Source organism: Pseudorca crassidens, chromosome 2, assembly GCF_039906515.1.
Source record: "Pseudorca crassidens isolate mPseCra1 chromosome 2, mPseCra1.hap1, whole genome shotgun sequence".
NCBI lineage: Eukaryota > Metazoa > Chordata > Mammalia > Artiodactyla > Delphinidae > Pseudorca > Pseudorca crassidens.
This window is the reverse complement of record NC_090297.1, coordinates 11,705,735-11,721,431: the sequence shown is the minus strand read 5'-3', so window position 1 is coordinate 11,721,431 and position 15,697 is coordinate 11,705,735. Positions and strand designations below refer to the sequence as shown.

Below are 15,697 nucleotides of genomic sequence, written 5' to 3'. Positions count from 1 at the left end.
TTCAAAGTTTTATACAGGAGACTACAAAAACTAAGGCTCCTTGTGAAAATACTAAGTGTAAAAGTTAGAAAAGAGGAATTCTATTTTCTGTTAATTTCTGCTTCAAAACAACGAAGATATACTCCCTGGAAAGAACTGATGCCAAGACAGATGTATACAAGTGCCCTTTAGAATCCAGCAAAACTTTAAAATTTATTATTGTTTTCATCCTGACAAACAGGGATTTCTGACGACATGTTAATAACAAGCCTGAAATGCGCACCTGAGTCCTGGAGTGAAAACCCCAGGAGCAACGGTGAGAGGTATACAAGGGGGCCACCCTGGTAAGGGAGACCCAGAAGGAAAGGGTGTGAAAAAGTGAACATGGGCTGGGGAGGGCAGCAGGTGGGGAGGGAATCCTGTTTCTGCCGCTTAGTAGCCAGGGAACGGTACCCTCTGTCAACTCAGCTTCCCCCTCTCTCTAAGGGGCCGACACTTGCCAGCATCCCTTGTGGGTTGACGGGAGAGATGAAGCATGTGCGGTGTGGAGCAGGTGCCTGCCCCTTGGTGAGTGCTCAGTACACGATACCATCGGCGATGCCACGATCATGGCTGTAGTTCATATACATCTTTCCCCCAACTGTGAATTCCACGAATTTGAAAGCTACTAGCTGTAGCTCTTCTGGGGACCCTGACACAGGTTCAACTTGGCCATTTCAGACCCTTCTGGGCTGAAGGATGTCTAGCGCCAAACAGGCTGGCACGTCCCTTGCATTGTGTTATGAATGAGGCAGCCCATGAATAATGCATGTGAAGCCTGATTATGTAAATCCTCAGGTTTTCAGTACATGACAATGGCTTTTTTTGGGCCCTTTGCTGTCCCATTCTGTGGTCTGGTGTCTCTGCTTTGGGGCCTAGCCTGCCAAGCCCTGGGGGCGGTGGGGGGGGGTCACTTCAGGGAGGGGTGAGCTCTCCAGAGGGCACATCAAAGGGAAAGTCACAGCTCTGCCACTGGCCCAGCTCTCCCTGGCATTGCTTGGCGTGAAAGGAAGCTGTCCTCTGCCTGAGGCAGCCCCATGACACACGCAGACTAAGGCCTGTGATGTTTAATTCAGAGCAGTGAGTACTGGAAACACCGCATCCAGGCTCCCTCAGAGCAGGACAGCCACTTTTCATTTCTGGGGCTATAAGCCAGAGAGCCTGCTGTCTGGAAACCTACTGCCTGGAAGGTTTGCAGGATGGAGGGCAGGCTTCTGCAAGGAGCTATCTGACCATCACCTCCTGGTTGAGGAGAAGGGCACCCTTCTATGACCTTGGCCTCCTTAGAGCTCATGCAGGCAACACACACACACATACAAATACACACACGTGCAAACACACAGCACATACTCACATGTACACACATACACGCAAGCATGCGTGTACAAATACACAGCCCCAAGTCAGAAGGACTTGAGTACCATTCTGGGTACTCAGAATGGCAAACCAAAATCTTCATTCTCAGAGAGCTTATTCATCGGCGTATCCCTAGCACCTGGCAGAACAATGAAAGTAAGAATAGCCGCCTTTAAAAAAATTCGGGATGTTCACTAAACTTATTGTGGTAATCATCTCATGAGGTAGGTAAGTCAAATCATTATGCTGTACACCCTTAAGCTCAATACAGTGCTGTATGTCAATTATGCCTCAATAAAACTGGTAGAAAAAATAGTTATCTGAATAGAAAGAACAAGATAAGATACACGAATTATCAAGTTAAAAAAATACAGACGAGCTAGACTATGAGTCTCAGAAAGCACTGTTCACAACAGCCAGGACATGGAAGCAGCCCAAATGTCGTCGATGGAGGAGTGGATAAAGAAGATGTGGTACATATATACAATGGAATACTACTCAGCCGTCAAAAAGAATGAAGTAATGCCATTTGCAGCAACATGGATGGACCTAGAGATTATCATACTATGTGAAGTAAGTCAGACAAAGACAAATATCATATGATGTTACTTATATGTGGAATCTAAAAAAATGATACAAATGAGCTTATTTACAAAACAGAAACAGACTCACAGACTTTGAAAACAAACTTATGGTTACCAAAGTAGAAATGTGGTGGGGAGGGATAAATTAGGAGTTTGGAATTAACAGATACACACTACTATATATAAAATATATAATCAACAAGGACCTACTGTATAGCACAGGGAACTCTACTCAATATTCTGTAATAACTTATATGGGAAAAGAATCTGAAAAAGAATAGATATATGTATATGTATAACTGAATCACTTTGCTGTACACCTGAAACTAACACAACACTGCAAGTCAACTATACTCCAATATAAAATAAAAATTAAATTAAAAACAAGTTTAAAAAAATAGAGACAAGCTAGACTATGAGTCTCAGAGAGGTTAAGCTAACACATATATATGGAATAAAAAAAAAAAAAGTTCTGATGAACCTAGGGGAAGGCCAGGAATAAAGACACAGATGTAGAGAATGGACTTGAGGACATGGGGAGGGGGAAGGGTAAGCTGGGACGAAGTGAGAGAGTAGCATGGACATATATACACTACCAAATGTGAAGTAGATAGCTAGTGGGAAGCAGCTGCATGGCACAGGGAGATCAGCTCAGTGCTTTGCGACCACCTAGAGGGGTGGGATAAGGAGGGTGGGAGGGAGACGCAAGAGGGAGGGGATATGGGGTTATATGTATGCATATAGCTGATTCACTTTGTTATACAGCAGAAACTAACACAACACTGTAAAGCAATTATACTCCAATAAAGATGTTAAAAAATAAAAAAAGAAAGAAAGCTGCCTGAAGTCACACAGTAAATGGTAGAACAAGAGTCTAAACCTGGGTCTGCCTAATGCTAAAGCTATTCTGCCACCTTCCTTTGCATCGGCGAATGCATTCTGTGCAGCCTGGATCCCACTGGGACCTCAGCTGGCTGCTTCTAAAGGGAGCTGAGGGGCAGCCTCAGAGGCTATGCTCCGAGCAGGGACCTCTCACCTTCTGCTGCCTGATCGCCCTGTTGACCCTCTTCTCCCGGTGCAGCCGCTGTTCCACGCGCTCCAGGGCCTCCTTCAGCAGCGCCTTTTCTTCGGCCTCTTTGTAGATGTCGTCTTCCAGCTTTGCCACCTGTGACTGGTACATCTGAACCGACACTTTGCTCTGCCTGAGCACAAAGGAGAGACAAAGTCTCTTTTCCCCTCATCTTTCTCAACTCACCACCAATGCCCCCGACCTGGGAGATTCTCAAAACACTTCTATATATGCCTAACTTAGCGGTTTCATTACAAGTGGGGGAGAAGGATGAAGATTTGGGGAATAGAGGGCAGAATAAATAGCCCATGGGCTGTGGAAGTGTAGCATGAAGGTGGCAAAGGTTATGCTACCAGCCCTACCAATTTCCCAGAGAGGGTGGGGGAGCTGATACCACTGAAAATATGATGGAATTATGAAAAGCACACACGTGGTGAAACATCAGACACATTCATAAAAGGTGCACCTTATTCCTTAAGAGAGAGTAGGGTACTTTATCTGCTGCTTTCTTGCCCAGAGACTTGGGTCTATCAGGCCCTGAGTCACCATCCCGCCTCCCCCCTCCACACCCAGGCCTCTGTCCTCTTGTCCTGGTCCCTACGGGTCTGCAGCTGCCCCGAGGTTTAGCCTGGAGAATGGAGGCCTGGGCCTTTTGCCGGGGACACGGGCCGTACCTGAGCTGTTCAATGTCTTTCTCGTATCGCCTCAAAAGCTCTTCTTTTCTCTCCAGCTGGTTCTTGAGTAGGGTGATCTTATCAAACACCAGGTCGAGGTCTCTTTGTCGAAGCTGGTTGACCTTCTCCCTCTCTTTTGGGGAGAGGTGTTTCATGGACACGTGACCTGACATATCTTTGATATTCATCAGACTCCCGAGGGTTTTGCTCATATCCATGTACTACGAGAAAGCGTTTCGCAGGTAAGAGGCCTGGCCCAAGACCGCTGGTGGCCACTTTGAGGAGGCAAACGTCTAATTCTGTTTCATTCATTTTCTGCAATTGCAGAGAAGAAACACATGCTTTGCAAATGAGTGCATTGGGGCTTTTAGTACGACTTTCATTTTCCCCGCATCCATTTACACTATACCTTTTTGAGAATTGGGGGGCGGGCGGGAGGGGGAATGACAACAGACATAAACATTCACTCTTACTACCCAGTCTTCCAAGGAATTTGGCTGTGCAATTTCCAGCCCATGCTGGGATAGTAGATGGGTCTCGTGGAGCTACTGTAACAAATAAATATGTATGTGGGGTTGACGTTTAAACCATTTGCAGGGCACGCAGGTTTGGACAGGAGGGGACTGATGCTGGGTGTACCTACCAGCTTTTCACTAAGATCTAAAGCCGCAGCCACATCCGTTTTCCCTAACTTCTCAGTGGCCATGATGGACCCTGGGCTGGAAAGGCCATTCTGAGGCTGAAATAAAAAGAAAGAAAAAAAACTCTCTTGGCATTCCATTATGATTTTCTACATCCAGAAGAATAACCCAAAGAATAATGGAAGAACTGGAAAGTTACTAAAGAATAATTCGAGAGGGTTGATTTTTTTTTTAACATCTTTATTGGAGTATAACTGCTTTACAATGGTGTGTTAGTTTCTGCTGTATCACGAAGTGAATCAGCTATACATATACATATGTTCCCATATCCCCTGCCTCTCGCGTCTCCCTCCCACCCTCCCTATCCCACCCCTCTAGGTAGACACACAGCACCGGGCTGCTCTCCCTGTGCGATGCAGCTGCTTCCCACTAGCTATCCATTCTACCTCTGGTAGCGTGTGTGTGTATATATGTCCATGCCAAGAGAGTTGGTTTTAAATCCAGTCTGACTCTGTGAACTGCTTTCTTTATGACTGTGTTCCTACCCCTTCGGAGCACAACTGCCTTTGAAATGATGCATCGCTTGTGCCGTTCTTTGGCCACTGTCTCGTCTGTCTTCCCTTTAGGCCAGTGGTTCTCAACCAGGGGTGACTCTGTCCACCCTACCCCCTCCAGGACATTTAGCAATGCCTGGACACATTTGTGTTTGTCATAATTGCTGCTGGCGTCTAGTGGGTAGAGGACAAGGATGCTGCTAAACACCCCACGATACACAGGGCAGTCTCCCAAACAAACAGTTACCTGGCTCAAAACATCAGTACCGCCGAGGTTGAGAAGACAAGCTCCAGAGAAATGGGGACCACGTTGCCTTTGCTCACTATCCCCCTCCTTGCGCCCAGCGTGGCACCTGGCACCGAGTGGTGCATAGTGGGCATGTTTGTCGAATGAACGAATGAAGGTTAAGTAGAAAATAGCCTCCCTCCTTTTTATGAAAGGAATCTCATTTCTAAGCAGCAGAAACCCTACCCTCACAAAATTTGGCCAAACCTTCTCCCAGCTCTGGAACCTGGTGGGTGGGCGTCACTTCAGACCCTTTCCGGAGCCAATGCAGGTAGTATTTGCAGCTGCATCTCCCTAAGACCCCAACCAGCCAGCTGGCTGCTGGAAGCCCAACTGACTGCACGGAAAGGCCACCAGACTGAATAGGGGACCTGATCTGAGTGACTACAAACAACCATAATAAGCCTCCTTGAAAAATAACTTGGCTTTTAATGCTTGCCATGAGCGTCTCTTAGCCCTAGCATTTGTTGGCACTACCCTGAAAACCTCTGAGACTAAAAAAAAAAACAACTACAAAAATCTAAAGGCCCCCAAAGTGACTGTGATAGATAAGAGTGGCCATATTTGTCTATGTATCTGTGGAGATGAGAATAAAAGAGGGTATCTGAAGATGACAATAAACCGGGCAGATCTGCTGCAAAAAGAACCTGAGACGCTGCTCAGTGGCTTCAGCTACGCTGAGCTGCATCCTCTGTACCTCTCCAGATTCCCCTCCTTTTCCTGAGGGGAGGGTCACTAAGGAAGAACCTGGGCTACGGGATCCAATCACACAGTCCCCACCCGGTCTCTGCAGGCTAGCAGACAGACCACCAGGGACACACCCATGGCTTCTTCAATCATTATTCTGTGACCTTGGGTGAGGTACTTGACCTCCCGAAGCCTTAATTTTTCTTATCTGTTAAATGGGGACAATAATAGTAACTATGACACAAGGCTGCTACGATGGCTAAGTGAGATAAGGCATGTAGCCGGCTGAGCTCAACGCCTGGCACACAGTAAGCAGTTAACAGATGTCAGCTATTCTTCCTCCTGCTCTTTCGTTTAATTACTGCCAACCTTGGAGGATTGAGAGTTGGGAGGTTTCCTGCTCTGTGGTGTCAGTGGTGGGATGAGGGCTTGTTGCCGAGGAGAAGGTAAATCTTGGAAGCAGGATCATCAGGATGTGAGATCCAGCTGAGCTCCCCACCTGGAGATGGTCCCTCTACTCCCAACCTCAGAGAAGGAAGGTTCAATTTTTTCAGGAAAACCAACACGTTTCTGAAGACTCACATCTCTAGATGTGTGAGCAAATGTCTAGAAAAATTGTTGGAGAAAATGCGGGTACAGATAGGATGGCTTTATTATTTTTTCTAAAAGCTGGTTTAGACCAGCTGCCGCAGCAAGCCACACCCAGCAGGTCCTGTGATTAATGCTGACCTGAGCTGTCCATTGTCGTGTGTCAATCAAACACCCGATCAAGCATCCATTTAGGATACGGGCACCTTCAACCTGACCATCAAATTACTTCTGAAAATCCTGGCAGATACAAACTATGCTCCCTAAGAAGGGAAGCTTTTCTTGGATAATACTGTTTAAATACTGTTTAATAATAACTATGGGCTAGGCACTGGGATAAGCACTTTACATAATTATCTCCTTTAATTTTTCCATCATCATTTTACAGCTGGGAAATGAAGTCCCAGAAAGGTTAGGCGCCTGCCCAAGGTCACAGAGCTTGCAGAGCTGGGATTAGGACACAGATCTCTGATTCTAGAACTTGTGTCTTCTTAGTCATCATGGCTCCCTTCTGCTGCCCTTTATGTGTTCATGTTTTTCAGTTTATAGCAAAAAGCAAATGTTAGGCAAGCTCATGACATAATGTTGTACATTAGCTTGTTGAATATTTTCTGCAGAATATAACATGGGATGTGAAAAGGAGGGCCCAGAGATTGAGCTGGCCAACATCAGTACAATGCTACATCATCCTGTACGTGATGGGAAGCCGCCTTTCTATTCAAACATTGGACCGCTGGTACGGCCAGGCACTGACCAGTCCATACAGGTGCTGGCCCATCAGGGAGGACCTGGTCTCGAACCAATGATGTATACAGTGGTGCCAGGGCACACGGCTAGTGTCTGTCCTCATGCCCACCCTCTCCACGTGTCAGTCAGTGCAGAGACAAATTTTCTTTGGTTACCGCTCGGATCTCTACTCTTGAAAAAGTTGGCAAGTCAGGTTTTACATCCAATATTTTCTGAACATTTTTTTCCACCCCGAGGGTCTTTAAGTCTAGAAATGATCCATCCATGTGGTCCTTATGATCTATAAAAGAAATAATTTACACTCAAAAGAAAGGCTCAGGAAGAAGTTACTGCATGTAAAAATCACAGCTGCTATTTACTGGACACTTACCACAGGCCATCCTCTCTTGGCAGGTGAGGAATCAAGGCCCAGAGAGGTGAAATGACTTGTCCAAGGCCACACAGCTAATATGAGGCTGCAGCCTCACGGGGCTGAGGCACTGAGGGTGAACCTTCGGCCACAGGTATGAGGATGGACTTGAACCCAGGCTTCTGTGTCCTAGCCCAGTGCTCTACCCAGCAGCAGGCTTGGCTTCTTGAAAGCCCTATTCCCTCTAAACAGGGTATTTATCCTGGGAAGTTCCCCAGGGTTGGTCCTTGCACAGCATCAGTCTATGAAAAAGTTTCCACTGGGCCACAGTGAAATCAGAAAAAGAAGGACAAGGTTGTGAGTTTTTCATGAAATCCTGTTTATTTAATATCAAGGCCTGCTCTTGACTCTGAGATCATGTCTCCCCAATTTTTTTTTTCCTGCCCATCTTTTTTTTTTATAACTATGCCCTTTTAGTTATGAAATGATGGGGATAGAAGATGGTGGTCCTGGCAAACTGGTCAGTCCCCAAAGTGAACCCTCAAGTCTGGGGCCCACGGCTCTCAGCACAGAGCGGGTGACTAGAAGGAGGAAACTTACTTGACGAGCTGGCCTTCTCAAGTTCTTTAATTCGCGCACGAAGCTCAGATAAGGCCTTTTTCTGACGCTGAATGACTTCCTCATGTCGGGACCCTTTGCACTTGGCCCCTACATCACTGAAGGACTGCTCCTGTGGCCAGAATGGTGAGGACAGCAGCTTTATCAGGGATCAGAATCTCCCTCTCTTGTGTTTGAAGAAACATGAACAAATCATGGATTAGCAGAAACCCTGTCACTTACTTAGTACCTTGGAAAATATCATTAAGGGGCTTCAGCAGAGAAGGAATTTAAAAATTTCATTTCAAATACAAAGTCACATCTAGGAAGATTTCCAACTTTCCTACCTACTTAGCATCACTATAAATAAGAGATCCCCTCTATGTTCCATCCCCATGTTTTATTTCTCTTTTTATTCTAATATTCATCTAAGCTTGGGTTTCCACTTGTTGTCATTCTGGTGTCATCTCTGAACAATCACATCAAATTCGCTCCTGGAGGGGCATTTTTTTTTTTTTTGCCCGCACCGTGCGGCATGCGGGATCTTAGTTCCCTGACCAGGGATCGAAACTGCGCCCCCTGCAGCGGAAGTGCAGAGTCTTAACCACTGGACCGCCAGGGAAGTCCCTGGAGGGGCATTTTTTAGGTAAGAACATGTGATATTTTCTTCTTAGCTAGTAATAAGGATGGTGGTTTAATATTTGCTCGAGGGAATTTGATGGGCGGACTCCTGGCTGGTCTGCAGAAAGGAAAACACTCCTCTGAGACTCCTGGACTCTCTGGAACAGCGTGGTCCAACAGAACTTTCTGCAACAATGGAAGTATTCTCTATCTGCATCATCCAATATGGTAGTCACTCGCCATGTCGCTAGAGTTGGGTTTACGAAGGGCACAGACAAGGAAAGGTCTTCTTCATCTCTTAAGGGTCATGTACACATTCTCCCCTTTGAGAATAGGAAGAATGCGGGTTTCTTCCTCCAGAAAAATTCACGTACAAAAATTTGCAGACAACTTCTGGAGCTTCAGGGACCCCCTGAAGCCCTGTCGTAGACTCCAAATTAAACAGCGCTTCCCTAGGGTAAGTGATTCATTCATCCACTCATTCATTCATACCACAAAGGTTTACTGAGCACATCTATGTGCCATGCCTTGTTCTAGGCTCTGGGGACTTAGCAGCGACTAAAACTGGCAAAATCCCTGTTATCATAGATTCTGCATCCTAGTGTGAGCAGACAGACAATAAACAAGATAATCATGGAAAATATATGGTGGACAGTGATAGATATTAAAGAAAGAAACTGGAAATGGGATGGGGTGTTGGGAATGGTTTTCAGATGTAAGTACTGTGGCTAGGGAAGGTCCCAGTCAAAATGGCGAGAAAGGGAAGAAACTGACAACTTGTTTGTTTTATCACAATCTTATAACAATTTTGGTTCAGAGAGACAGTGCTCACCAGACACTGTTTTAGGCACTAGGGAGAGATCGGGGAACCAGGCAGAAAGCTCTGCTGCTGGGGGCTCATTTCTATGGGGCAGACACACCAAACAAGCAGAAAGACATGTTCAAATTCCAGAAAGTGATAAATGCTACCAGGTAAACAAAGCAGAGAAGAGGGAAAGGGACATTTATTTGCTCTTCCTTCCTTGATTCATCAAATGCTTATTGAAGGCCCATGTGACATGTGCCAGGCCCCACGCTGGCCACGATGGGCACAAGGCTCATGGCCTCGCTCGGGGAGCCCAGCAGGGCCGTCTGAGGTCCTCCTGGGGCCACTTCTCACCCCGTGTCCCCACCACTCATTCCTTCATTTCATTCAGGCTCTGCTCCTGGTCTCCTCCTGGGAGGCCCCCTCCCACACGCTACTCTGCCCCGAATCCTGCTGTGTCTTTCCTCGGAGCGTTCACTCCCGCTGGACATTTTGTTCGACGTTGACTTGTTTATTGCCTGTGTCTCCCCTTTTCCAGAATGTGGGCTCTGTGAGAGCAGAGTTTGTCTCCATTGTAGACTGTGCTATTCCCAGGGCCCAGCCTTATTCCCCGGGCATAGTAGGGGCTCAAGAAATACGGAGCCGGAAGGGGTCTGCCCCAGTGTTCCTGCTGGGACCAGGGCTCAGTCCCTGAGAGAAGGGGGCACTCTACCCCCGGCTGCACTTAGTAGGACCTCGAGGGAGCCCGACCCTGGCTACAGCCAGCTTACTTCCCAGGCTCTTTCTACACTGGCCTCCCTCTCTTTGAGGGTGTATGTTTGCCTTGGGAGTAAACACAAGGAATGTGTGTGTGTGTGTGTGTGTGTGTGTGTGTGAGCACACGCTGGAGGCTGGAGAGGAGGAGGTGGGCAGGGGTGGCCGGCCTTGGGGGTGGGGCAGCCGCAGTAGCCGGCTTGGTGACAGCCCTTCCTCTGCCTGCAGAGCTCGCCGGAGCCCGATGTGACCCTTACTCATGGCTCTTCTGGGAATTCGTTTATTTAGAGAAGATGGAGATTCTTTCTCATACAATGCTTAAGCCCTCTGACCCACTCTGGTTTAGAAAGCAGGAAGTAGCCTGAGTGTGGAAAGCCGTTCTGAGACAGAAAAAATCCTTTTTACTTTTATCTTGTGGCCTCCCTCCCCCATCTTCCTCAACGAACCCCTCCTCGTCACAGAAACTAAAAATCACAGGCCTCTGGTCAACAGTCCTTTCCAGCAAACACGTGCAGAGTCGCAGGGGGTCTGGTGTGGGCAGGGACCCTGAGCATCCTCCCCTGAGCCCAGCACAGGGCCTGGCATACAGCGGGTGCTCAATAGTTGTTGAACGTGTGAATGAATATGGGCCGGGTCCTGCACGAAGAGCTTGGATTCCGACAGGAGTGAGACCTGCTTCCGGCCCCATGGAGCTCACAGCTGCGGAACCCGCTGCAGCCCCATCGCCAGGTGGCCCTAGTAACGAGGAGACACCTCTGCTAAAGTTCTCTGGATGGTGATCGTTGCCAGGGCCGGAGGGCTGGGCCACTGAGCCCTTTCCTTCACGCTGCGGGCGGCCCTGGCTCACTGCTCTTTGGCAGGGGAAAGGCATCTTTGAGAAGGCAGGAAGGCAAGCTGCCACATTTGGCCCTGTCTCCAAGTGAAAGTCCAAAGCCCGTTACTGAAACGCTCTGCTCTCTAGTTTCACAAAGCAAAGGAGATCCTTGGACTCCAGGAAACCTGGGGCCTCGAGGAAGCGCCATCCCCACAGTCAGCCGCCCACGTACAATGGGGAGCATCACGGCCCCTGCCACGGGGACAGAGGCGAGCGCCACCATTGAGGACCGCGTGCTGAAGGCTGTTCTCGCTCTAAGACACGATCCCTGTGTGCTGCGCCGCTGGGACTTCCAGGCGTGCAAAGGCCTCTGGGCAGAGGTTGCCAAGAGTCAGCCATGGAGTGTAAGTGGCATGGCTCTTTGGGAAGGCAGTTTTGCCATGCCAAGCACAGTTTAGGCTGTCCTCTGGACATTCGGAATCACATCTAGGAATCTGTTCTACATACTTACAAGGATATTAACTACAGCAACGTGTGGAAGTAGAAACAAATGTCCATCAATATGGGACTGGTTGGATAAAAGGGACGTGATGGAATTCGTTGCTGCCGTTTAAAAGAATGAGGTAGATCTTTACATGCTTACTTGACAATATGCCCATTAAATAGTCTTATGTGAGAAAAAAATAGTTGCAGAATATATGCGGCTTGATACCATGTTTTGAAAAAAACCCTATTAAATAAATATATGTATATGTAAGTTTGCGCGTGTTTGTGTGTATAAATTCATTTCTCAACAACCCCATGGGGGGGCGGTGACTGGATTACTCCCACTTCCCAGATGAGGGAATTGGTACTCAGGTGCATCCTTGAGGTCACAGGGTTTCTGAGTGGAGGAGTCAAGATTGGAATCGAATCCAAGCCTGACCTTCAACCATTGCACAATCCTGACTGTATGAGCACGTGGTGGTTTCTGTGAGGAAAAGGTCTGATGGCACACGTGCCAAGCTCTTGATAACATACATTTCACATAAGCACGTAATATTTTTGGAACTTAAAATGAAGATGTTTACAAAAGCAAAGAAAGGTGCTTCCCTGGTGGCTCAGTGGTTAAGAATCCACCTGCCAATGCAGGGGACACAGGTTTGATCCCTGGTCTGGGAAGATCCCACATGCCGCGGAGCAACTAAGCCCGTGCGCCACAACTACTGGGCCTGCAGTCTAGAGCCTGCGAGCCACAACTACTGAGCCTGCGTGCCGCAACTACTGAAACCCGTGTGCCTAGAGCCTGTGCTCCGCAACAAGAGAAGCTACAGCAATGAGAAGCCTGTGCACCACAGCGAAGAGTAGCCCCCATTTGCCGCAACTAGAGAAAGCCTGCGCGCAGCAGCGAAGACCCAACACAGCCACACACACACACACACACACACAAAATAATAATAAAAGTAAAAGTTCTCCTAGATCCCAAACTGCCCTCCATCCCACATATATTCCTCCTGAAACATATTTCTGCCTCAGGGCCTTTGTAGTGGCCATTACCCTGCCTGGACCGCCCTTCCCCAGCTGTGCCTTCTCATTCAAACTGGAACCTCACATCACCCTGTTAAAAAAAAAAAAAAAGCACAAAGAAAGCCACTGCTGGGCTCTTTCTTAGCTTGTCTTTCTAGCTGCCCAGGGACAGGGCAGGCACTCACCTCCTGGCTGCTCAAGAAAATATCGGTGTGGATTGGTTCTATCTGCACCGAGATGTCACACATCTGGGTTGCGTTCCTGGCCTTCTGTTCCCTCTCCTTGTGCAGCTGGAGCCTGTGTTTCTCTTGGGAGGCCCTAGGGCAGAGAAGATGAGACACTGGGCAGCAGAGTGGTTGAGCATGAATTCCGGGAACCGTGAATTACCTTTGTACCCACGAACAGAATTGGAAAAGGGACTCCCATTTTTACAGGGAACCAAAATCTTTGAGCCTTCAAGTCTACTGCCCGAAGATTTCTAGGGAAATGAGCTTCGGGGGACTTAAGGCTACAGTGACCAGACAGGCAGGCCCCTACCCATCCTCGCTTCCTGCATTGGGTCTGCGGGACACCTGCTGTGACATTCATGGGGGGTATTTACTATGTGTCTGCTGTTTCTAACACTTACTATGTGTCAACCCTTCTATTTCTCATAGAAGTCCCATGAGGTGGGGACTCTGCTTGCCCCGTTTTACAGACAAGGAGAGAGACATATAGCAATTTGCCTGTGGTTGTGGAGCTTGTAGGTGAAGGCGCCTGGCCTCGAATCCATGCAGCCTGGATTATTCTTTTAACCACTATGTGAATCTGCCTTGGCCATGAACCACGGAGCACATGAAGCTACAGGGTATACATGAGATATCAATTCTACGCAAACTTTCTTGGGAAAAACATTAATCTTATGTCAAAATATGGATACACTATAGATGGAAATGCAAACTCACATGTATTTTTGAGACGAATCCGTGGGACAACAACAATATAGTTAGTTTAAGCTGACCTCTGACCTCTGACCTCCAGTCTATACCTTTGTACAGTCAATATTTACTACGTTCCTTTATATGCCAGGCACCGTGTGAATGCTGGGGAGTCAATAGAGTCTACACAGGGGTTCTCATGGGGAAGGCAGACAATCAGCAGGTGGGAGCAGCCTGGCTGTGTGAGAAGGGTTGACTCAAGTGGCATGAAGGAGCTGATGGACCCCAGGCAGAGCAGGAGCCCTTGGCTATGTTTCCTGATGGTGAATGATGGAGGGCTTCCTGGAGGAAGTGGCATTTAAGCTGAGACTCATCTGGAATATTGGGCAGGAATGTCTAGATGCACAGAACTGAGCAAAGCTTTGTTTTAAATGATGAGGTTGTAAAGCAATGAAATGTATGTCATTCATTCATCTACTCATTCATTCAACTCTTCAACCAGCATTGACTGAGCACCCCCCCCCTGCCCCCCGCTCTGCCTCTCTGTGCCAGGCTCCCTGGGCACTTGGGTGTGCCTGGGCTCCTCACACCCGCCGTGCAGACCTTCCTACCCACCTGAGTGTCTGCTTGAGGGCCTCTAGCTCCTTGTCCTTCTTCTCCAGCAGGCTGCTCATCTGTGCCATCTTTTCCTTAAGCACACTCAGCTCGCTGCTTTGTTGCTGGACCAGCGCCACATTCCGCTCCAGCTCCATCTTCTGCTTCTCGTTAAGCTCCCCTGGGAGTGACGTGGAAGCTGGTGAGGGGGTCTCCCGCCCCGGGTCTCCGCGAGGGCCACAGCAGCTCTGCCAGGCCTCTAAGAGCCACGAGGCGGTCCACCCTCCAGGGATGCTCTGGGGGCTTCAGTAACGGCCAGGAGGTCTGCGTGCGTCTTCCCCCCAAAAACAGCAAAACGGCATTACCTTTCAGTGAGCGCTGGCGCCATGAGGCAGCCCGCGAGGCGCCTGCCCGGCCCCAGCTGTCAGGACCTGTGAGCCTGTGGCATCCTAGGGCACCTTCAGTTGCCTGCTCTGCATGTTTGCCTATGGCGTTCTGAGGCCTCCGGGGACTGCTCTGCTCATGAGCCTGCCAGAGGCAACAGCCTCCAACCACGGACCGGTGGAGACAGGCTGGGGTACACAGCCCAGCTCCCTCCCACCCCAGGTGGCACCCCTGCGACCACACTGCAGTAGTAACCTCGGTCCCCCACTGTGCCCACTGACGGACCAGCACAGCCGTTATCTGCTTTCTTCCCCCTCCTGTCTTACTTCACCTCCACTGCTGTCTTCCCTGGGATCATCTCTCAAATAAACCACCTGCAGTGGAATTCTGGTCTTGGGGGTCTGCTTGTGGGAAAACCCAAAGTAAGACACCTACACTGGGACTTCCCTGGCGGTCCAGCCGTTAAGACTCTGCGCTTCCAGCGCAGGGGGCGAGGGACTGATCCCTGGTCGGGGAACTAAGATCCCACATGCCGCAGGGCCAGAAAAAAGACACCAACACTGCCTTGAGTCTTCAAAGCAACACTACAAGGCAGTTCCTAGTAACACCCCCATGTCACAGGTGCAGAAACTGAGGTTCACAGAGGTCAGGGGACTTGCCTAAAGTCGCTCAACTAATAAACAGCACATCCGGAACCGGGTCCAGCGCCTCCCCGTTCTAGAACTGGACACTGTAGCCTCTCTCCCACGTGTTCTCATAACTTGGTATGGAAAAATCACTCTTTGAGAAATCCTGCCATAAAAGCCTTGGGGGCATCAGCTGGTCCAGACACAGGAGCAAACACCACTGAAGGTCTGAGGTGCACAGGATTTGAGATGGGGACGAGAGGAGTGTTCCTCACCCTCCCTCCACCTCCCCAAACCTAGTTACAGCCCCCGACTCCTGCCCTTTGGCTGGATGGAAGCTACGGATGGGAAAAGAAGACAGCTCTAAGAAGCAAGAAGAAGAGAGGCAAAAATAGAAGTCTGGGAGAAGAAGGGTCAAGTAGGAATATTCAGTCAGACTTGTGTCCGTCCAGAAGAGAGCAGACCTCGCAGCTATTTCGCCCCGACTCTAGTGGTCTCTGACGTCCAAATCAACCCTGGGAGGCAGA

The 15,697-nt window shown here is 48.7% G+C and overlaps 1 protein-coding gene across 1 annotated transcript in view; it reads right to left on the bottom strand.

Annotated features, from left to right (window-relative positions):
* The window catches only part of LOC137215627 (transmembrane protein 51), a 205,145-nt gene that overhangs the window by 11,161 nt on the left and 178,287 nt on the right, over positions 1 to 15,697 (bottom strand). Inside the window, exons 23-29 of the mRNA XM_067721146.1 lie at positions 14,182 to 14,341; positions 12,835 to 12,967; positions 8,154 to 8,283; positions 7,360 to 7,484; positions 4,345 to 4,440; positions 3,702 to 3,922; positions 2,995 to 3,160 (exon numbers count right to left, since the gene is read on the bottom strand). Of these exons, the coding sequence (XP_067577247.1) occupies positions 2,995 to 3,160; positions 3,702 to 3,922; positions 4,345 to 4,440; positions 7,360 to 7,484; positions 8,154 to 8,283; positions 12,835 to 12,967; positions 14,182 to 14,341 (1,031 nt within the window). The remainder of the gene's footprint in view (positions 1 to 2,994; positions 3,161 to 3,701; positions 3,923 to 4,344; positions 4,441 to 7,359; positions 7,485 to 8,153; positions 8,284 to 12,834; positions 12,968 to 14,181; positions 14,342 to 15,697) is intronic.